This window comes from Eriocheir sinensis, chromosome 34, assembly GCF_024679095.1.
Source record: "Eriocheir sinensis breed Jianghai 21 chromosome 34, ASM2467909v1, whole genome shotgun sequence".
Lineage (NCBI taxonomy): Eukaryota > Metazoa > Arthropoda > Malacostraca > Decapoda > Varunidae > Eriocheir > Eriocheir sinensis.
Window position 1 is genome coordinate 12,167,608 of NC_066542.1, and position 23,883 is coordinate 12,191,490.

Genomic DNA, 23,883 nt, shown 5'->3' on the forward strand with positions numbered 1-23,883 from the left:
CTGTATGTTTAGTTCCATACCCATTTTCATTTCTTGTTATTTAACCTCTTTCCTTTTCCTTTTTTTTTTTTTTGTATGGTTTGTTAGTTTTGTGTGTGTTCATTATGGTAAGTGTGTGTTTTTTGTGGTGGTAAGAAGTTATAGTATGGTTTCTCTGTTTTTCTCTCAATGCAGTTTCTTGTGTGTGTATTTTTTGCAGGCATAAACAAGTGATTTTGTAAACAAATGGTTATGCTTACTGGGCTTAAGAGGGTCTTTGTGGGGTGAGTTTCCTTATTCACAGTGTTCTCAAATTGAACTCGGCTCCACAGATTCATAGCTAAACTTTCTAACCACTAACCACAGTGCAGTGAGACTCTCAAACAAAACATTTTCTCTTGTTACATATTTATTGTTTACATATAAAATGTAATGTTAAATGTCTATTTCAGCATAACAGACACTATTTCAAACAAAAATGAACTGTAGCTTTCCTGCTTCCCATTCTTTACATGTCAAATCTGATCAATTTCTAAACTGTACATGCACTGACAACTGTATATACACTGACACTTATAGGCAAGGGATTATAATGTTAATATGCATGACTTTTCTTGTGTCTCAAGCTTCCTGGACTCCATTGTATAAATAATTTTACCTGTATTAATTAATTTTACAGATTCCTACTGATACTGCTTTGCTTAACTTACAATGGTTTTTAGTTTCATTACCATATACCATTGACTTCACCCTCATTATTGAACTAATATTTGTGGTACAGTTTGGCATTTGTGTTAGTTTTATTTTTTTATAAAGAGATGACAATATCAACAATTATAAGCTGCCTTTCTGAATGAATTGGAACTAGTGAATGTGTTTGTTTACACTGACAAAGGACAGATGCTGGAGAACTTTTCCATTTCAAAGGGAGATGTGGTGTGTGCAAGAGGACGACAATCTGTGGGAGAACAGTCTTATATTAGGTTAAAGAGTTAGATGTTTTGAGCATGCCATTAGCATTAAAATTTATGATGAGAAAAAAGTGGAAACTCCTTTATTGTGGCCACCCTGGCACTGTTTTCTGTGAAGAGATCTCGTGGCATAGTAAATGACTTCCTAGCAAGCTCCCATAGGACTGAAAGTAAGGACCTGTTGAGTTATGGCTAATCATACATTTACTTTTGTTATGCTTGAACAATGGCTTTGCTTATTCAATAATCAGGTCATCCTTTGTGTGGTGACAATAATTTGAATGTAAAATGCTCCCTTTATCCCAAGCATGTTTTCTTGCCTCACAAACACACACAAAGTTCCTAGTAAAACTTTTCCCAAGGTGTGTGTATAAAACTTTGCATGTTGGGAGCTGCTGCTGAATGTATTTGCCATCAGCTCCCTGACTGAATGCATGCCCATGTGAAGGGATTCAATTCACTTGAACATTACCAAACAGGCCACGTCCACCTTACAAACTAGGTGAATGGCAGCCACTCACCATATCATTTTTACACACACCTTGTATGAAAGGTCTGATCTGAGATTTCTAAATCCCATACATTATCATTGTGTGAAGGTTGCTGACCTCTTGTTAGTTTGTCTATGAGAAACATGTTCTTGTATCTTGGCTTTGCTTTGTAACATTTGGCATTATTATTATTATTGGATTTTGTCTGTAGATTTTAAAATGTCCTACCTCCTCTTTGCTTATAAATGTTGATTCTTGGTCCTCTCACTTTCCTAATCTTAAAAGCTAACATTAGAACCAAAAGCTGAATATACTTAAAACTCGTTTGAGCTAAATTATTGGCCTGTTCTTTTCATGAGTATAAAATTGTTTTAAATTATATTTTCAAGCAAATAATTGATGTTGAAGTTTGGACCAATGTTGAATAGTTGAAATTAATCATGTTATTAATACAGTAAGTAGACTTAGCTTACTTGCTTATTCTCAGTAGCACTGTATAGTCCCAGATTCTATCACTGTGAGGCAAACATTGTCCAATTAGTTGTAATAATTTTTGCAAGAAAAATATCCCCGTAATATTCCTCGTATGAATTAAGTTCAGTTTTGTATTTAATGGGTAATTTGTAGACACAGTATATACTTTATTATTAGTAGCTCAGTAGCTTAATAATATTTTCTGGTGGCCTTGATATACTCTAACAAAAAAAATCCAAGTACTAATACCATTACTATAGTACAAAGACCTAATTTAGTATAAAATGGCTAACATCTTTAAGTTGCAACTTTGTGTATATCAACTCACCAAGCATGTAAGCCTGGAGGTCACTATTGTTGTGAACCCAGACAGCCCCCACAGGAGAGGACACTAACACCCGGCCAGCATGCTCAGTGCCCTAACCCGGCTCCTCCTCCTCCTCCTCTGCCCCAGACAGCGCAACAAGGCAGTGGCCGACCTGGTGTATTACAAGACAGACAACGATGCACTAAGCTACGGGGACGAGTACTCAGAGGGGATAGAGAGGGGGAACATGACCAGGGGTAGGCCATTCCCTCCTAGTCCCTCGACACCTCGGTCAACCAGGATTGAAGTTTAGCCTCTATGCTTGCTTCGACTAACCACCCCTTGTTTGCCTGCCTCTATGGTTTGTTTTCTGGCTCTTAACACTTTGTTTTTACCACTTTTAATTTTTTTCTTTTGGGAGACTAATAGGAAAGTCATGGTTTTGTATAATCCATTGTCTGTTCCTTGAAATTCCCTACAAAGGGTGGCCACAGTAGAAGAGTTTACGGTTGTGGAGGCCGGATGGTTGGGGGTTTTATCCTCTCAGGGATTCTGCGTCCCTACCCACGACTAGCAGTCAGCCTCATCCCTAATTTGTATTGGTTCGGGTGGGCCTCGCAACTCTTCATTTTTTGTGGGAGTTGCTGAGGTGGTGCAGAAACAGTGCCTGCCCGTGGAACTAGGCACAAGAGGCCAGAGTGGGCCAGGCCAAGTGTATGCCACAGTAGCCTACCTCCATGCACTACTCTTGGAATAACAACCATATCAAACACCTCATTAACTCCTCAATTATATTGTCTGTGCTGTTTCAATAACTATTCTTATAATTTTATCTAGAAAAAAAAAGTGAAAGGAATGTTCCAAGAGTGAATACTAGTGAATGTCCTGGTGTGGTGGCACTGATAACCCTTCACTCTAGTTTTTAAAAGATTTGATGCAAATCACAAATCAATTAAGATGTTATCAATAAGATCCTACTGTATATAGTGGTGTGTTTTTACCTACAAATGAAAAAATAATTACTTCTAGGGGTGTGAGTTTGTATTTACCTAGTTGTAGTTAACAGACTGTAATTTTAGTTCTCGTGCTGTCCTGACTCTGTATCTCCTTATACATTAGCTGCTCTAGACTAGGCACTAATCTGATTGCAGCTTTTTTAATCCTTTCTAGTTCCCTTGTTCTGTACAGTGACCATACCACCACAGCTGCATATTCAAGCCTGGATCACATCATACACTATCAATTCCCTTACATATCTTCATTACTATAATTAAATATCACCTATGTTTCTGAGTAATCTGTATATTGCTCCTGTTAACATGTCTATAGATCTTTTTGGTGATAAATTGTCTTCCATTATATTATCAATCCCATGTCTTCCTTCCTTATTCTATCCAGTGTGTATGTGCTCCCATGTTAGTCTAATGTAACACACTTTCTCCGGCACACAGACAGAGGAACAAGGCCCTGGACGACCTCCAGTACATCTCCTCCGACCACCTCGAGCCACCAGAACACCAAGACGACTACAAGGTGAGGGAGTACCTAGACAAGCTCTCTAACCATCAGCTCAGCACTGGCCTGCCCTCTCGGCCCATCACCCCCAACACCATCACCACCGACGCCCCGGAGCTTTCCGAGGCCGGGACGCTCAAGAGGGGCATGAACAACTATGAAAGTTACCGTCCCAATAATCAGACAATGGCAAAGTCTGTCGACCAGCTGAGTCAGCCACGTTATCAGGTTGACCGCAGTCATGACCCCCACCCAGCCAAGATCCACATCTCTAGATCCACAGATAACATACTTGAGAGCTATCCTCAGGCATACATCACAGCAGACATGGGGGCACAGCTTAATGGGCGCCCTCACCAGCCACAACCAAGAAAGAACAATAATAACAACAATAACAACCTAATATCCATGACTCCACCCCAGCATATGCGGCCCATTACTCCAGCCTCAGAGATTCACTCGGAGCCTGTAAGGAAACCACCCTCAGAGATTCACTCAGAGCCTGTACGGAGACCATCCTATGACAATGCCTTTACAACACAGCCGCTTGTATGCCAGGAGCTGGAGAAGCCACCGAGAACACCAGTACCAGCTATGCGCACCTCGGTGGCCACAGTCACCTCCACCACAGGCTTGCTGCATACTGAGCTGTAAAGCCTAGTGTAGTTAGACTCAAGACACATCAGCACTGAAATTTCTGAGCTATATCTCATTGTACATATTTACAAAAGCTGCAAACTCTTCTTTCTATATTAACGTCCAGCCGTGTGTGGCATTTATGTTAGTGTTGTGTACCTAGCCAGACATAGGGTCAAAGACAGAACTGGCTCAGCTGTGGGTGGGTCATGGACTAGACTTGCTGCTGATGCACAGTGGAGAAAGGACAAGTGTAGGAGTCATGCAATGGAGGTGTTACTTATAATATTTAAGTCGATGACCACATAAATTGTAGTGCTTTTCTTTTTAAATGTAGTGCCAAAATTTGGTTGCTTAATACACTGTGTTCACATTATATCTTAAGGAGTGTATGACATTAATTTATATGGTCATAATTGCTAGCTCAAAGCATTTATGCATCAGCCAGAATAATTATTTCCTCCAGGAGGATATATAGAAATTTTGTTCGTCTAGTTATCTACTAAGGTCACAAAAGAAACTTTACAAATGGAACTGATTTAAAGTTCTGTACTATAATATCTCAATTTTGTTCAATGCTACAATTACAAAATGAGTTAAGGTTGTTAATGATGCATGATATCTATGGCTGTGCAAGACCTTGCTACTTGTAGAGGCAAAGGATGAAGGAGAGCAGTAGGAACAGTTATTTGTCATGCATTAAGTACAACCCAAGAATTATATGGATAGGAGAGTAGCTATATTGAAGGAGGAAAAAGTACTGGGAAGGAGGAGGCAGAAAAGTATGTTAGTTCTCAAATACAAGAACACCAACATTTAACAAATCTTTTTAACAATGTTATATCTTAGTAAGGAAAAAGATAACCTATTCTGATGTATAAATATATATACATGATATGATCAGATTGGTCCCAGGCCCTTCTCCAAGCAGGAACAATAGACACTGGTCACAACAAAGACTCACAAATCATGATTAAGAGTTGAATGAGAAGTGACAGTGATATGAATGTTTTATTGAGAGCATGTGTATGTTCTGGCGTGCTTGATATGTATATAGTTGTTTGATAGTTATATACTGAGATGTAATTTAAGTTCTTTTTATACAAGTCTAGGTAGTTTATCACTTTAATGTAAATCTATTGCCCTGCCTCATTAACTTACATATTATGCATTATTCATATTCTCACTTGTATCTGCAGTTTAAAAGTATTTGCAGCAACCGGTTCTCAACAGCATTTACTACCCGAGGTTTTTCTTTGCCGATTGCAAGCAAGTTTAACAGTATTGATTAGTCTGTGTACTGTAATTGTACATGCTAAAGTGTAGGATGGCAGCAACCAAAGGAATCCTCATTATGAATATCCATTATTAAATTTTATCACTAAGTGTTAACTGCATCATAAGACTTCTAAGAGTTTCAAGCAATAACAATCACATCCTATGGGTAAATGGATCTAAGTTTCATTAAAACTGCACATGGTAATGCTTATGCAGTCTGGTTATTACAGACTCAGACACATGCCTTCTTCAGTGTCCCATATTTATAACAAAGCTATTTATATTATTGAAGTGGTTATTAGGATGTGAGCTAAGTGCCTGTTATGAGATGTGAAACAAATTACTTAGGGAACATTATACTATAGGCCCACAGAAGGGTATGATATGGGGTAGCAGAGTGCCTTATGCATGCCATCCACTGACTTTGGTAACGATCATCCAACACGTTTGCTCAGACCAGAGAGGTTTTGACATTGCCAGTACTGAAATGTCTCGTATGCCTTACGTACAAATGTAACAACTTTCTCTTGTTTATTTTTTTTTTTATAATTAAACTGTAAATATAGCACTAGTTTTCATCACCTAAGGAAGAGTATACTGTAGTTATAAAACCATTCCAAAACATCAGGCCATTAAACCGACATGCCACTACCCAACTCAGAACATTTTCTGTGCATAGCTATTTAAAAAAAAGGTTAAACATACGAGATCTCAAATATATATGGTGCTTCAAAAGGCATCACAGGAATCTGGATATAGGTTGGTTCAAAGGTTAGTTTATAAGAGGTGGCCAAGACACACTAAGAAGACCAGGATACATCAACAAAAATATCACTGCTACAGACCCCTATATATTATCAATACTAACACTAAAGACACTCATCAGTACCACAAACCTACAGTGACCCAGAGATTAATACCTTCACTCTGTAGCTCCTGTAACAAAAGGTTGCCCTGAGTTCTCTAGATGCGTGGTTTGCGCCCCATGAGGAGAGGGAAGTGGGTGTCGAGTTGGAGGCGTGTGTTCTCAGGGGGGGTGCTCACCCCCAGAGTGGTCATGACTCTGGAGGAGAAATTTTGTTAGCCTCCTGAGTGTTTTTTATGATTCTCTTAAAATATTCAGTTAACTTTCAAGTTACTTGACAAATACATCCTGCAGTGGAGATATGAAAAGGAATTAACTGCCATCGATAGTTATTAAAAGAGCTATTTCATAAATGCAGCTTATTATGCATTATGCCATTGGTATGTGATAATATATCATGTTATTACATCAATGGTGAAATGGATATAAATTATTTTGGTGGTGAAAATACAGATGTGCTATATAATGTATAAAATCAAAACACTACCATTGGTGTTAGGGTAAAAGGTAAATGTCACAGAGGCCAATCTCAATGGCGGTACTTCTCACCAAATCTTAGGTTGTCGGGTCTCAGGAACTCTACAGATCACGCCCAGAAACGGTTATGCCTAAATGGAAGATGCTATTTGTTACCTCAAAATACGATATTAGCCTCCATGTTGTACTTTAGGACGAAATACATGTCTTTAACCATAATATGAAGGCGGAAAAATTAAAAGTAATGAAAAAGTGGTAAAGGTAGTGAAAAGGCATATTATACATACGCGATGTGTTTACATGGCGACGCCATCACGATGTGAGCAGCGTTAAGCGATCTGTTAGCGGTGTTAAGCTAGGTTAGCTTTGGTAAGTGTAGTGAGCCAGGAGCCCACGCATGAGAGACCAGGTCCACCACGCGTGGTTATTTTTTTTTTAGAACACGCACCTATACCCAAAGGCTTTTGTGAAGGTTTGGGCCGGGTATGGTATTAGGTAAAGGTGCATGTTCTAAAAAAAAAAAAAAAAAAAAAAAGCGTGGTGGAACTTTCTCACATGCGTGGTCTAATGGCTAACTAAGCGCATTATCGCTAACCTAGCGTACCATCGATAACCGGATCGTTGGCAACACTGCTCACTTCCCAATATGGCCGCCATCAAAACACATCGCGCGTGTGTATAATATGCTTTTTCACTACCTTTACCACTTTTTGTTTACTTTTAAGTTTTTCAGCCTTCATATTATGGTTAAGGGACATGTATTTCGTCCCTTAAGTACAACATGGAGGCGTAATATCGTATTTTGGAGGCGGGGGAACAAAGTATCCCAGTCCCCCCCCGTGACGCCCCGAGGCGGCCGCAAAAAAACTCACTAACTTTTCAAAAATCGCTAGCAGCGATTCTATCAATTTGCGAGGCATATATATGGGGTTCAAAATGCATAGAATTATGAGATCTAACCCATGGTTAGGGTGAGAAGTACCGCAGAGAGATGGGCAACTCTCTGGACATTTACCAAAGATTCAAATAGTTTCACTAAATACCAAAAGGATAAATTTCCGCACCTCAACTGCCGTCACACCTTACCGTCCCAACTTACTTTTTCTGGAAGTCATCAAGAAGTTTTTGAGCTGCAGCTTCACCATTCCTTTCTCTGTATGTGTTGAACCCTGACCAGGTGGTCATGAAGAGGGTCAGCTCAGCCACACTCAACTCCGTCATCAAAGAGTGTGAGTCATCCCTGCCACACAAGAACACGGAGATGACCGATACATATTGTAAACCTTCTGAGGCAAGATTCTCAGCAACAGTACTAATACAATTTGTGTGAAGAATAGTTGATTTTTATTGGAAACAAAATCAAACTGCTGTCCAAATTAGCCAAAAACAGTTTGAGGTGGTTGCCAAGGCATGACCACAAATATTAAAATATATTTGCATTATTTGGTCAAGTATCACAAACATGGGACAATACACTTGAAAAGTAATGAAGGAATAAGAGTAAAGATTAATTAAAGGCTATTGCTATTCTTCCTTTACTCTCACAGGTATCAGAGAAGGGATTAGAATGCCTTTTATCGTATAATGATTAACTGAATATTTAACCTCATATTTAGATAAGAAGTAATGCCATACCCCTTTTCCTTCTCCCATCCTTCCTACTAACCTGCTGGAGTCAGGGTAAGGGATGGTGAACTTGGGGTCTCTGTAACAGTCATTCACATCTTTGAGGCCCTCCCCCCAACACCCAGCCAATAAATCATCATAGACCTGCAATACATCAAATAATGCAGGGTGCAAGAATAATAAAGATTCTTTTTGAAAATAGGAATTTGACAAGTTGAAGGAAGAACATTATAAGTGCTTCCTGTGGGTGACCAGAAAGGCTTGGAAGGTGATATGGGCCAGAATATGACTGCCTGGTTTCCTACTTTCTGTAAGTAGTCTGACCCCTTTCTGGTAACACCTAATAGGCGCACCTAACATTACCATAGCCGATCCAGGACGTTTCCTAAGTATAAGAAGGTAATGTTATACTTGTATTTCGTAAAGAATCCTTATAACCAAAAACTAACTAAAATCATGAGTATTCTTTTTCTTGAACACAACATTCAATAAACAACAGAACAATAATATGAAAATACGTATAGCTACCGTTGCCAGACTGTCGTACTCAGAGCATAGTATTTAATGGTTTCTGACCCCTAACTATTGCCAAGAAACATCAGGATCTTACTCTTTTAACGATAACTATAAATGAGTTTCGTTATTGGAGCCCAGAAGACAGTTAAGGGGCAGGAAGTCGGGAAATATAAGTGGCTGAGTATGACAATCTGGCAATAATCTGTGGCCGAGGCAGCAGCAGCCTGCCATATTGCAGGTGTCAGATACCTAAAATAGCATACTTTTACTGCGTAAAGTAGGTGATGTCACTTGTTGTGACTTTGTGAGCTTTCATATTTATCTATTTGTGTGTATTTCATGGTGGCAAAACTTAAATTACAAGTTTCATTTTCACCAGTGACACGAATTTGTGACATTTTATCACACTAGAATTTCACTCTAATAAGTGAATCAGACACCACAGAAATATTACCAGTATGTGTACAAATGAATACAAAGATGAGCATATACTTTGATTTAACTCCAGGATGTCTCGTGGATCATTAATAAATAAAAACAAAATATCCGGCTAAGCTACTCTTTAGCCCTTACCTTTAATGGCACCAGAAACACAGTCCCTCCACCAAGTTTGTACCCCACATTTGGTGATGTTAGGTGCACCTATTAAAACTTGCAAAAATAGTGGGTGATACCTAAATTTTGGGACATGCCATTTCATTAATTCAGTTTTTATTGTGGTATTCCCAAAACTTATCCTGTTCTTATGTTATTTTAAAGGACAGACGAACGAACAAACAGGTGGACAATGATAAAATTACTTTTTTCCTCATTACTATGCAGAGGTGGGTGATAAATATGGGAGATACAGAAATGCAGACACAAAAATTCAACTAATGATAATGGAGGAATGTAACTGAAAAGATGAATTAGCATGTACAATTCTGTGTGGTGAAGGTAAACAAAGAATGAAATGAGAGTAATTTTCGAGTCTGACAAAATTACAAGGAAATGGATATAAAAAATCAGAAAACTCCCACCCATCTACTTTAACTTTTCATTACCTCACTAAACATTGCACTCAGCCTCTCACCCAGGTGGGGGTCAACAACACGTGGTAGAAGGTAGCAGTACAGGGCCACCACACCACCTGGCAGGGGAGGGAAGCACTTGGTTGACAAACTGATGGATGTGTTCTGATCACGGAAATGTGGATATACTTCCTTGATGCCAAAGAAAAGAAACTCTGGATTTGCTGGTGAAAGCCCCCCATAGAACAGATGAGTAAAAGAGATGTGATGTACTAATGAGGCCAACTTGAGAAGGCATGTTAATACTTGGCTACCTTAGCAATGTGCATGGTAGCTCTAGAGCTGCAGCTCATTACCAACAATTCAGTGTTCAGCTCAGGCACTACCACAACCCTTACACACAAAAAAGCTCTGCAACACTAGTTATAATACTGCCACCGCACAAAGCAGTGGGATATTAACAAGGGAATACAGCAAAGTGCAGTATTGAGATAGAATAACAATGTGAGGGAACTGAATTTCCCAATTAGAATAGTCAACCGCTATGGCGACCCCTGACGGGAGCAGCCGAAAGAAGAAGAAGAAGAAGAATAGTCAAGCAGAAAATGCACCAGTTTATATGGCATAGAGATATATGCAAAAAAGAATGCTTTTGATGGAAAGGATGCTATAAACTTGATTTGCTATTATAAAACTACAATCAATTAATCAAGAATGTCTGTACACACTCACCCGGTACAAGCACACGGTCCACCTCCTTCAAGAACTTGGGCATGTCAAACCAGTGGCAGGCCTGACCTGCTGTCACTAGCTGCAGACTGTTGTCAGGGAATGGCAGGGATTCAGCTCCACTCACTCTGTGGTAAAGGAAGGAGGGGAAGCCTACAGACAATCAGTGAAAGCTGTTAACAGTCACACTATCAGACAATTAATGTTTCACATGAGTTGCTTAACCAGCAGCATTCAGAATTCTGGATAGACTACAATACTACAATAATTCAGTGACTAATGGAGGAAAGGTCAAGATGTCACTGGAAAAAAAAAAAAATCCCATTACACCTCACCTGAAGGAGACTGATGAGGTCTTGCCGAGTTTGACAGCTTCGGTAATTTGTGCTGGGGAGATGTCAAGGCCTGTGACTGTGTTGAAGTGTGGCGCCAAGACGTGAGTGCTCTGGCCGGAGCCACAGCCCACGTCTGCGGCTGCCTCCAGGGGGCCATCGTACTGAGGGGAGCACATTATTACACTCTTAATGCTCTGTTTTTTCCAAAGTTTCTAAGGAGGCATCCAGCAAAGAGAATCATATATAAATAGTACACATATGTATATAATAAAACAAATGGAAAAACTAAAAAATTATAGCAAAATTTGGCACTTCTAGTTTTTTTTCTTTATATATAGTATGGAAACCCATTTTCTCACCCCTAAGGTACACTTTCTCTCCTGTGAGGAAGATTTACCCAACTCAACCCCTCCTTAAGGTCACTAAAAGAGAGGTGAAAGTTTATATTTGCAGCCTCCCTAATGCCAACAGGAGGTGCCACACCCCTCACCCCAACTTGGCAAAAAAAAAGCATTTCTAAAAGTCTGCATGATGATTATACATACAATAATACAGTAATATCTTGGTTTAAGAGTGCCTTCCTTTCGAGTGCTTTGATTTACGAGCAAAAAAAAAATCATTAAAAATCCCTTAGTTTAACCCTTTCATTACGATGACGCCTACGTAGGTGTCATGAAGCCCCAGTAGCATATACGATGACGCCTACGTAGGCGTCATATTTCTATTCTGTTTCTTCTTCTATTGAGTTGTCCCGTACTTTGTGTTGGTTACTAAGTAAAGACGCCGTATGCTATCCTTGAAATCCTATTGCTCCTTCCACCATCCTTGTTCCCACCAATCACAAAAAATGAGCTACAGTATGCACCGCCTTCTTCCCGCCTTGTGTCTAAAATTAGGAAGTCTCATTGTCTCTCTCTCTCTCTCTCTCTCTCTCTCTCTCTCTCTCTCTCTCTCTCAGACACCGAGGCGCCGACACCATCACGTCTCGCCCACATCTCTCTCTCTCTCTCTCTCTCTCTCTCTCTCTCTCTCTCTCTCTCTCCCCCCCCCCCCAGACCAAGGTGCCAACACCACCACTCCTTGCCTTTCGACGTGACCGTGACATGTTGACTGAAAATTAGCAGCATAATATACGGAGGCGACAAGCAGATACATGCCGGCTCAGGTTTCCCGCGTGCGGGAGCTCGCGGCCGAGCACGCCGTATATCAGCCAGGCGGGCTTTTTGAACATCCGGCACGAAGGGGTTAAGAGCAGTGACTAGGTGTACGAGCATCCTGTTTGTACAAGTTGAAGAAATGAGCGTGGGTTCCCTTTGTTTGCCACAAGACAAGAGTGCTCAGAGCAGAAAACAATGGGAATGGGAACTCAGTTCGCATTGTACAATCGCAGAGGTAGCACCTGTGTGTTTGTGTCTGCTTACTCTAGTGTGCGATCTTAGTATTTTCAGCACTACAATATTAGTTTAAGAGTTTTTTTATTTGCAAGCAATATTCCGGAACGAATTAAGCTAGTAAACTGAGGTATGACTGTACATAGAAAAACCTATGCTTGACCGCACTATCTGGTACTGGTTCAAAGTACCAAAACCCCAAGGAAACCCTAAAAAAAGTCCACTAGTTCACTGATGTGCCTCATTGAGACTTTTATCTCACTGGAATCTGGCATCAAGGCAAAGTGATATACTTACTGATAGTATACAGAATCTTAAATGTATTAATCAGTCTTCCTCCATCCAAATTCTTTTTCAAAATTAAAACAGTAGTAAGGCTGCCTATACCCACCCCTTGGTGCAGGTACTCCAGGATGTGTGACACCAGTGAGGCCGGAGGCTCTGGTCGAAACTTGGCATATGCAGCTGTGAGACTCGGATGCTCGAAGTACCGCTGAGACATGTTTCAAGTTCCGTGTGAAGCTCAGTGATACAACAGCAGAGCTAAAAGCAATAAAAAAGATGAAACAGTGTGCCATTAATGATCATAAAGATAGAACTGTTGAGGAATAGAACTTGTATTTGCACTACTTTGAAAAGGGTGTACATACTTCAAATAGTTCTCTGGGTCAGATGGTATGATAAACCTACCAATACAAAAATATCTAAGTGGTCAAAATTGCTGAGAACCATAGACCTAAGCCAAAGCAGCTAGGAGGCATGAAGAGTGAGAAAAAGGAGGAAAATGAGGCAGGCTGCAGGAGGCTATAAGGAGGATATAAGCCAATATTGCTGCTTACACTGGTGGCAATGATGGTAGTGGTGGTGGTGGTGCATGGTGGTGAGGAGGTATGTAATGTGATATCTATAGAGGTAGTTAATGGGGAAAGGACTTGTATGATAAGGAAATATCTCACTGGTGCTAGTGGTAAAGTGGTGACTCGACTACTGCACATCAACTCACAGTAGTTTAATATGACTAGAACTTATGCAACTCCCATGTGAAACTATGCTGCACAGTCTTAACTTAAACAAATCGTATGTAATGCCTCACAAACCTTCAAGTAGAGCAGCCTATCTGTCTCTCTCCTTCACTTTTACTTTTGCCCCACAACCAGCCACTCTTAAATCCCCTACTCAACTCTTGTCTCTTCTTTCTCCCCGTTTATCACTTATATAACAAAAAAACTCCTCTCCCTTCCCTCCCCTTTCCTCCTCCTCCCTTCCTCCCCGTCAGCCCCATCCGCCTAGTCATGCTAGATTGTGTTTCTCAAGGTTGTTTATGTGTACCCCTTTTTGTGTGTGTGTGTGTGTGTGTGTGTGTGTGTGTGTGTGTGTGTGTGTGTGTGTGTGTGTGTGTGTGTGTGTGTGTGTGTGTGTGTGTGTGTGTGTGTGTGTGTGTGTGTGTGTGTGTGTGTGTGTGTGTGTGTGTGTGTGTGTGTGGTGGTGGTGGGTGCGTTACATACACCTAGGAGATAAATGCTGAACTCTCCCTCCCACTCTCTCTCTGCACACAGGAATTCTTAGATAACACATCAAGGGGATAAAACTGAGTGTCAAGGGTACATGCAGCTCTCTGCAGACCCAAATACTCACCATTAAGTGGCATTATCTTGTCTATGTAATTTGCACTTATAGTCTGTGCATGGTTTTAAAATGTTCTCAGTCACTCACTAAAATAGGATATGTGATCAGGGCAATGAAACTTCATGAAACATTATGAAGGGTAAATGAGAAGTTTTATTGCCCCTGTGTGTGTGTTGTGCCATGTTTGATGTGCATATATACTTATATGAAAGTACATGGTTTTATTTTTTATAAAAGGTATAGTAGTTTGTCAAAGTACATTTATTGCCCTGCCTTATAACTTCTCACTCATTTCTGTAATTTCTGGAAGCATTCACAGAAACCAGTTCTCAGCAGCATTTACTACCCAATATTATTCTTTGTAAATGGACTTCAGGTAAGTTCAACAGTATTAATAAGTCTTAATAAGTCTGTGTTATGTAAACTGAAAGGTTAAAGTGATGTATGGCTGCAACTTTGACGATTCTTAATTATGAAAAGTCACTACTGAAATTCACCCATAAGAGTTTTGCATATTTCGAGATTAGCTGCATCTAGCTATTTTTGAAAACCTCTTAAGATACGAGTTTCAAGCAACTATGATAATATTCTATGGATGGCTGGATGCAAGTTTCGCTATAACTGTAATTTGGAATCTTCATGTTGTCTAGTTATTGCCAAGATATATGAGGTGTTTACAGACTTATTAATCCCTTGACTGCACATTTCCTACAAGACATCACCAAGCTACAGGAGTCGAACAAAAAGTGGCTGCTACAGTTCAATGAAGAAAAATGTAAAGTCATGCACGTTGGGAGGGAAAATCCAGCATATCAATACCACATGGGAAACACTCCACTATCCACCAGAGGCAGAGAAAGACCTGGGGGTATATGTTACCATGCTAACAGTGAAAGCTAAATCCATGCCAATGAAAGTGGAAGGGTTAAAGAGAGGGGGAAACAGAGTACTTCAGAGTTTAGTTATAAAATGAGAGATGGGCAAAATACACAACAGACTTTCATACATCAACAAAAATATCAATACTACAGGGATACAAACTGATTTACAACCGAGATAATAATCTACATGATTACCCAGAGATTGATACCTTTACTCTGTAGATCCAGTGAGAAAATGTTGCCTTGGGTTGTCTAAGGGTGTGGTTTGCACCCCAAGAGGAGAATGAACTGGGTTCTGAGGTGAAGGTGCGTGTTCTCAGGGGAGGTGCTCACCCCCAGAGTGGTCATGAGTCTGGAGTAGAAATTTTGTTAGCTAGCTCAAAGCATTTATGCATCAGCCAGAATAATTATTTCCTCCAGGAGGATATATAGAAATTTTGTTCGTCTAGTTATCTACTAAGGTCACAAAAGAAACTTTACAAATGGAACTGATTTAAAGTTCTGTACTATATCTCAATTTTGTTCAATGCTACAATTACAAAATGAGTTAAGGTTGTTAATGATGCATGATATCTATGGCTGTGCAAGACCTTGCTACTTGTAGAGGCAAAGGATGAAGGAGAGCAGTAGGAACAGTTATTTGTCATGCATTAAGTACAACCCAAGAATTATATGGATAGGAGAGTAGCTATATTGAAGGAGGAAAAAGTACTGGGAAGGAGGAGGCAGAAAAGTATGTTAGTTCTCAAATACAAGAACACCAACATTTAACAAATCTTTTTAACAATGTTATATCTTAGTAAGGAAAAAGATAAACTATTCTGATGTATAAATATATATACATGATATGATCTCCAAGCAGGAACAATAGACACTGGTCACAACAAAGACTCTTTAGAGTTGAATGAGAAGTGACCGTGATATTTATGTTTTATTGAGAGCATGTGTATGTTCTGGCGTGCTTGATATGTATATAGTTGTTTGATAGTTATATACTGAGATGTAATTTAAGTTCTTTTTATACAAGTCTAGGTAGTTTATCACTTTAATGTAAATCTATTGCCCTGCCTCATTAACTTACATATTATGCATTATTCATATTCTCACTTGTATCTGCAGTTTAAAAGTATTTGCAGCAACCGGTTCTCAACAGCATTTACTACCCGAGGTTTTTCTTTGCCGATTGCAAGCAAGTTTAACAGTATTGATTAGTCTGTGTACTGTAATTGTACATGCTAAAGTGTAGGATGGCAGCAACCAAAGGAATCCTCATTATGAACATCCATTATTAAATTTTATCACTAAGTGTTAACTGCATCATAAGACTTCTAAGAGTTTCAAGCAATAACAATCACATCCTATGGGTAAATGGATCTAAGTTTCATTAAAACTGCACATGGTAATGCTTATGCAGTCTGGTTATTACAGACTCCGACACATGCCTTCTTCAGTGTCCCATATTTATAACAAAGCTATTTATATTATTGAAGTGGTTATTAGGATGTGAGCTAAGTGCCTGTTATGAGATGTGAAACAAATTACTTAGGGAACATTATACTATAGGCCCACAGAAGGGTATGATATGGGGTAGCAGAGTGCCTTATGCATGCCATCCACTGACTTTGGTAACGATCATCCAACACGTTTGCTCAGACCAGAGAGGTTTTGACATTGCCAGTACTGAAATGTCTCGTATGCCTTATGTACAAATGTAACAACTTTCTCTTGTTTATTTTTTTTTATAATTAAACTGTAAATATAGCACTAGTTTTCATCACCTAAGGAAGAGTATACTGTAGTTATAAAACCATTCCAAAACATCAGGCCATTAAACCGACATGCCACTACCCAACTCAGAACATTTTCTGTGCATAGCTATTTAAAAAAAAAAGGTCAAACAAACGAGATCTCAAATATATATGGTGCTTCAAAAGGCACCACAGGAATCTGGATATAGGTTGGTTCAAAGGTTAGTTTATAAGAGAGGTGTCCAAGACACACTAAGAAGACCAGGATACATCAACAAAAATATCACTGCTACAGACCCTTATATATCAATACTAACACTAAAGACACTCATCAGTACCACAAACCTACAGTGACCCAGAGATTAATACCTTCACTCTGTAGCTCCTGTAAGAAAAGGTTGCCCTGAGTTCTCTAGATGCGTGGTTTGCGCCCCATGAGGAGAAGGAAGTGGGTGTCGAGTTGGAGGCGTGTGTTCTCAGGGGGGGTGCTCACCCCCAGAGTGGTCATGACTCTGGAGGAGAAATTTTGTTAGCCTCCTGAGTCTGTTTTTTATGATTCTCTTAAAATATTCAGTTGACTTTCAAGTTACTTGACAAATACATCTTGCAGTGGAGATATGAAAAGGAATTAACTGTCATCGATAGTTATTAAAAGAGCTATTTCATAAATGCAGCTTATTATGCATTATGCCATTGTTATGTGATCAATATATCATATTATTACATCAATGGTAAAATGGATATAAATTATTCTGGTGGTGAAAATACAGATGTGCTATATAATGTATAAAATCAAAACACTACCATTGGTGTTAGGTAAAGATTCAAATAGTTTCACTAAATACCAAAAGGATAAATTTCTGCACCTCAACTGCTGTCACACCTTACCGTCCCAACTTACTTTTTCTGGAAGTCATCAAGAAGTTTTTGAGCTGCAGCTTCCCCATTCCTTTCTCTGTATGTGTTGAACCCTGACCAGGCGGTCATGGAGAGGGTCAGCTCAGCCACACTCGACTCCGTCATCAAAGAGTGTGAGTCATCCCTGCCACACAAGAACACGGAGATGACCGATACATATTGTAAACCTTCTGAGGCAAGATTCTCAGCAACAGTACTAATACAATCTGTGTGAAGAATAGTTGATTTTTATTGGAAACAAAATCAAACTGCTGTCCAAATTAGCCAAAAACAGTTTGAGGTGGTTGCCAAGTCATGACCACAAATATTAAAATATATTTGCATTATTTGGTCAAGTATCACAAACATGGGACAATACACTTGAAAAGTAATGAAGGAATAAGAGTAAAGATTAATTAAAGGCTATTGCTATTCTTCCTTTACTCTCACAGGTATCAGAGAAGGGATTAGAATGCCTTTTATCGTATAATGTTTAACTGAATATTTAACCTCATATTTAGATAAGAAGTAATGCCATACCCCTTTTCCTTCTCCCATCCTTCCTACTAACCTGCTGGAGTCAGGGTAAGGGATGGTGAACTTGGGGTCTCTGTAACAGTCATTCACATCTTTGACGCCCTCCCCCCAACACCCAGCCAATAAATCATCATAGACCTGCAATACATCAAATAATGCAGTGTACAAGAATAATAAAGATTCTTTTTGAGAATAGGAATTTGACAAGTTGAAGGAAGAACATTTTAAGTGCTTCCTGTGGGTGACCAGAAAGGCTTGGAAGGTGATATGGGCCAGAATATGACTGCCTGGTTCCCTGCTTTCTGTAAGTGGTCTGACCCCTTTCTGGAATAACCAATTAAAACTTGCAAAAATAGTGGGTGATACATAATTTTTGGGACATGCCATTTCATTAATTCAGTTTTTATTGGGGTATTCCCAAAACTTATCCTGTTCTTATGTTATTTTAAAGGACAGACGAATGAACAAACAGGTGGACAGTGATAAAAACACTTGTCATTACTATGCATGGGTGATAAATATGGGAGATACAGAAACTTGGACATAAAAATTCAACTATTGATGATGGAGGAATGTAACTGAAAAAGATGAATTAATATTTACAATTCTGTATGGTGAAGGTAAACAAAGAATGAAATGAGGGTAATTTTTGAGACCGACATAATAACAAGGAAATGGAAACAAAAAATCAGAAAACTCCCACCCATCTACTTTAACTTTTCATTACCTCACTAATCATTGCACTCAGCCTCTCACCCAGGTGGGGGTCAACAACACGAGGTAGAAGGTAGCAGTACAGGGCCACCACACCACCTGGCAGGGAGGGAAGCACTTGGTTGACAACTGGTGGATGTGTTCTGATCACGGACATGTGGATATACTTCCTTGATGCCAAAGAAAAGGAACTCCGGATTTCATTATGAAAGCCCCCCATAGAACAGGTGAGTAAAAGAGATGTGATGTACTAATGAGGCCAACTTGAGAAGGCATGTTAATACTTGGCTACCTTAGCAATGTGCATGGTAGCTCTAGAGCTGCAGCTCATTACCAACAATTCAGTGTTCAGCTTCGGGCACTACCACAACCCTTACACACAAAAAAGCTCTGCAACACTAGTTATAATACTGCCACTGCACAAAGCAGTGGGATATTAACAAGGGAATACAGCAAAGTGCAGTATGGAGATAGAATAACAATGTAAGGGAACTCAATTTCCCAATTAGAATAGTCAAGCAGAAAATGCACCAGTTTATAAAATTATGGCATAGAGATATATGCAAAAAAGAATGCTTTTGATGGAAAGGATGCTATAAACTTGATTTGCTGTTATGAAACTACAATCAATTAACCAAGAATGTCTGTACACACTCACCCGGCACAAGCACGCGGTCCACCTCCTTCAAGAACTTGGGCATGTCAAACCAGTGGCAGGCCTGACCTGCCATCACTAGCTGCAGACTGTTGTCAGGGAATGGCAGGGATTCAGCTCCACTCACTCTGTGGTAAAGGAAGGAGGGGAAGCCTACAGACAATCAGTGAAAGCTGTTAACAGTCACACTATCAGACAATTAATGTTTCATATGAGTTGCTTAACCAGCAGCATTCAGAATTCTGGAAAAAAAGTATGTTATTGATGGACTACAATACTACAATAATTCAGTGACTAATGGAGGAAAGGTCAAGATGTCACTGGAAAAAAAAAAAATCTCATTACACCTCACCTGAAGGAGACTGATGAGGTCTTGCCGAGTTTGACAGCTTCGGTAATTTGTGCTGGGGAGATGTCAAGGCCTGTGACTGTGTTGAAGTGTGGCGCCAAGACATGAGTGCTCTGGCCGGAGCCACAGCCCACGTCTGCGGCTGCCTCCAGGGGGCCATCGTACTGAGGGGAGCACATTATTACACTCTTAATGCTCTGTTTTATCCAAAGTTTCTAAGGAGGCATCCAGCAAAGAGAATCATATATAAATAGTACACATACGTATATAATAAAACAAATGGAAAAACTAAAAAAATATAGCAAAATTTGGCACTTCTAGTTTTTTTTCTTAATATATAGTATGGAAACCCATTTTCTCACCCTTAAGGTACACTTTCTCTCCTATGAGGAAGATTTGCCCAACTCAACCCCTCCTTAAGGTCACTAAAAGAGAGGTGAAAGTTTATATTTGCAGCCTCCCTAATGCCTACAGGAGGTGCCACACCCCTCACCCCAACTTGATAAAAAAAAGCATTTCTAAAAGTCTGCAAGATGATTATACATACAATAATACAGTAATATCTTGGTTTAAGAGTGCTTTACTTTATGAGTGCTTTGATTTACGAGCCAAAAAAATCATTAAAAACCCCTTAGTTTACGAGCGGTGACTTGGTGTGCGAGCATCCTGTTTGTACAAGTTGAAGAAATGAGCGTGGGTTCCCTTTGTTTGCCACAAGACAAGAGTGCTCAGAGCAGAAAACAATGGGAATGGGAACTCAGTTCGCGTTGTACAATCGCAGAGGTAGCACCTGTGTGTTTGTGTCTGCTTACTCTAGTGTGCGATCTTAGTATTTTCAGCACTACAATATTAGTTTAAGAGTTTTTTTTATTTGCAAGCAATATTCCGGAACGAATTAAGCTTGTAAACTGAGGTATGACTGTACATAGAAAAACCTACGCTTGACCACACTATCTGGTACTGGTTCAAAGTACCAAAACCCCAAGGAAACCCTAAAAAAAGTCCACTAGTTCACTGATGTGCCTCATTGAGACTTTTATCTCACTGGAATCTAGCATCAAGGCAAAGTGATATACTTACTGATAGTATACAGAACTTAAATGTATTAATCAGTCTTCCTCCATCCAAATTCTTTTTCAAAATTAAAACAGTAGTAAGGCTGCCTATACCCACCCCTTGGTGCAGGTACTCCAGGATGTGTGACACCAGTGAGGCCGGAGGCTCTGGACGAAACTTGGCATATGCAGCAGTGAGACTTGGATGCTCGAAGTACCGCTGAGACATGTTTCAAGTTCCGTGTGAAGCTCAGTGATACAACAGCAGAGCTAAAAGCAATAAAAAAGATGAAACAGTGTGCCATTAATGATCACAAAGATAGAATTGTTGAGGAACAGAACTTGTATTTGCACTACTTTGAAAAGGGTGTACATACTTCAAATAGTTCTCTGGGACAGATGGTACGATAAACCTACCAATACAAAAATATCCAAGTGGTGAAAATTGCTGAGAACCATAGATCTAAGCCAAAGCAGCTAGGAGGCATGAAGAGTGAGAAAAAGGAGGAAAATGAGGCAGGCTGCAGGAGGCTATAAGCCAATATTGCTGCTTACACTGGTGGCAATGATGGTAGTGGTGGTGGTGGTGCATGGTGGTGAGGAGGTATGTAATGTGATATCTATAGAGGTAGTTAATGGGGAAAGGACTTGTCGCCGCCAGCTGCTGCCTCGTCATACTTTGGGAAATAGAGCGGGATATTCAAAATGTAGATAAGCCGTGGGTCCGCGCGGACCCAGCGATACCCATCTAGGGTTAATATGACTAGAACTTATGCAACTCCCATGTGAAACTATACTGCACAGTCTTAACTTAAACAAATCGTATGTAATGCCTCACAAACCTTCAAGTAGAGCAGCCTATCTGTCTCTCTCCTTCACTTTTACTCTTGCCCCACAACCAGCCACTCTTAAATCCCCTACTCAACTCTTCTTTCTCCCCGTTTACCACTTATATAACAAAAAACTCCTCCCTTCCCTCCCCTTTCCTCCTCCTCCCTTGACCTACTCTCCTCTCAGACGTCAGCCCCATCTGCCTAGTCATGCTAGATTGTGTTTCTCAAGGTTGTTTATGTGTACCCCTTTTTAGTGTGTGTGTGTGTGTGTGTGTGTGTGTGTGTGTGTGTGTGTGTGTGTGTGTGTGTGTGTGTGTGTGTGTGTGTGTGTGTGTGTGTGTGTGTGTGTGTGTGTGTGTGTGTGTGTGTGTGTGTGTGTGTGTGTGTGTGTGTGTGTGTGTGTGTGTGTGTGTGTGTGTGTGTGTGTGTGTGTGTGTGTCTGTGTCTCTGTGTCTGTGTGTCTGTGTCTGTGTGTCTGTGTGTCTGTGTCTCTGTGTCTGTGTCTCTGTGTCTGTGTCTGTGTCTCTGTGTCTGTGTCTCTGTGTCTGTGTGTGTGTGTGTGTGTGTGTGTGTGGTTGTGGTTGTGGTTGTGGTTGTGGTGGTGGTGGTGGTGGGGGCGCATTTCATACACCTAGGAGATAAATGCTGAACTCTCCCTCCCACTCTCTCTCTGCACACAGGAATTCTTAGATAACACATCAAGGGGATAAAACTGAGTGTCAAGGGTACATGCAGCTCTCTGCAGACCCAAATACTCACCATTAAGTGGCATTATCTTGTCTATGTAATTTGCACTTACTTATAGTCTGTGCATGGTTTTAAAATGTTCTCAGTCACTCACTAAAATAGGATATGTGATCAGGGCAATGAAACTTCATGAAACATTATGAAGGGTAAATGAGAAGTTTTATTGCCCCTGTGTGTGTGTTGTGCCATGTTTGATGTGCATATATAATTATATGAAAGTACATGGTTTTATTTTTTATAAAAGGTATAGTAGTTTGTCAAAGTACATTTATTGCCCTGCCTTATAACTCCTCACTCATTTCTGTAATTTCTGGAAGCATTCACAGAAACCAGTTCTCAGCAGCATTTACTACCCAATATTATTCTTTGTAAATGGACTTCAGGTAAGTTCAACAGTATTAATAAGTCTTAATAAGTCTGTGTTATGTAAACTGAAAGGTTAAAGTGATGTATGGCTGCAACTTTGACGATTCTTAATTATGAAAAGTCACTACTGAAATTCACCCATAAGAGTTTTGCATATTTCGAGATTAACTGCATCTAGCTATTTTTGAAAACCTCTTAAGATAAGAGTTTCAAGCAACTATGATAATATTCTATGGATGGCTGGATGCAAGTTTTGCTATAACTGTAATTTGGAATCTTCATGTTGTCTAGTTATTGCCAAGATATATGTGGTGTTTACAGACTTATTAATCCCTTCACTGCGCATTTCATACAAGACATCACCAAGCTACAGGAGTCGAACAAAAAGTGGCTGCTACAGTTCAATGAAGAAAAATGTAAATTCATGCACATTGGGAGGGAAAATCCAGCATATCAATACCACATGGGAAACACTCTACTATCCACCACAGAGGCAGAGAAAGACCTGGGGGTATATGTTACCAGGCTAACAGTGAAAGCTAAATCCATGCCAATGAAAGTGGAGGGGTTAAAGAGAGGGGGAAACAGAGTACTTCAGAGTTTAGTTATAAAATGAGAGATGGGCAAAATACACAACAGACTTTCATACATCAACAAAAATATCAATACTACAGGGATACAAACTGATTTACAACTGAGATAATAATCTACATGATTACCCAGAGATTGATACCTTTACTCTGTAGATCCAGTGAGAAAATGTTGCCTTGGGTTGTCTAAGGGTGTGGTTTGCACCCCAAGAGGAGAATGAACTGGGTTCTGAGGTGAAGGTGCGTGTTCTCAGGGGAGGTGCTCACCCCCAGAGTGGTCATGAG

At 39.9% G+C, this 23,883-nt stretch overlaps 2 protein-coding genes across 21 annotated transcripts in view; one reads left to right on the forward strand and one right to left on the reverse strand.

The window, feature by feature from the left end:
* LOC127007091 (neuroligin-4, Y-linked-like) overlaps window positions 1-16,868 on the forward strand; it is a 35,872-nt gene extending 19,004 nt beyond the window's left edge. The window contains exons 13-14 of one of the 3 annotated variants that reach the window (XR_007760066.1): window positions 3,674-4,880; window positions 15,569-16,868. Coding sequence is in view for 2 of the 3 variants with exons in the window: in XM_050877673.1 (XP_050733630.1) it covers window positions 3,674-4,391 (718 nt within the window). In the remaining variant the exon portion in view is untranslated. Of the gene's footprint in view, window positions 1-2,369; window positions 2,584-3,673; window positions 5,103-15,568 lie in introns of those variants that run through there. The other 2 variants (XM_050877674.1, XM_050877673.1) reach the window with 2 other exon arrangements.
* LOC127007095 (putative methyltransferase DDB_G0268948) lies at window positions 1-23,883 on the reverse strand. 18 transcript variants are annotated; one of them, XM_050877696.1, is made up of 9 exons: window positions 21,905-22,051; window positions 21,181-21,332; window positions 20,011-20,171; window positions 19,662-19,786; window positions 19,017-19,102; window positions 18,324-18,427; window positions 17,757-17,897; window positions 17,225-17,367; window positions 1-937 (listed from the first exon to the last, which is right to left on the reverse strand). In XM_050877696.1, exons 2-8 carry the CDS (start codon window positions 21,289-21,291, stop codon window positions 17,268-17,270), a joined length of 828 nt encoding a protein of 275 aa, XP_050733653.1. In that variant the 5' UTR covers window positions 21,292-21,332; window positions 21,905-22,051; the 3' UTR covers window positions 1-937; window positions 17,225-17,267. The 18 variants fall into 18 exon arrangements, with proteins under 18 accessions (XP_050733653.1, XP_050733651.1, XP_050733657.1 ...); XM_050877694.1 differs by lacking the exons at window positions 17,225-17,367; window positions 17,757-17,897 and adding exons at window positions 6,572-6,714; window positions 8,093-8,233 and having other exon boundaries at window positions 5-937; XM_050877700.1 differs by lacking the exons at window positions 17,225-17,367; window positions 17,757-17,897; window positions 18,324-18,427; ... (3 more) ...; window positions 21,181-21,332; window positions 21,905-22,051 and adding exons at window positions 6,572-6,714; window positions 8,093-8,233; window positions 8,660-8,763; ... (3 more) ...; window positions 12,992-13,143; window positions 23,742-23,883 and having other exon boundaries at window positions 7-937.

Coding starts and splice junctions, on each gene's coding strand:
- LOC127007095 (XM_050877696.1), bottom strand. CDS start 21,291: ATGTCTCAGCGGTACTTCGAGCATCCAAGTCTCACTGCTGCATATGCC. Junction 18,428..19,016: donor TGAGTGCAATGATTAGTGAG/GTAATGAAAAGT, acceptor GATGTATTGCAG/GTCTATGATGATTTATTGGC. Junction 17,368..17,756: donor CTTGATGACTTCCAGAAAAA/GTAAGTTGGGAC, acceptor TTTCTCCTCCAG/AGTCATGACCACTCTGGGGG.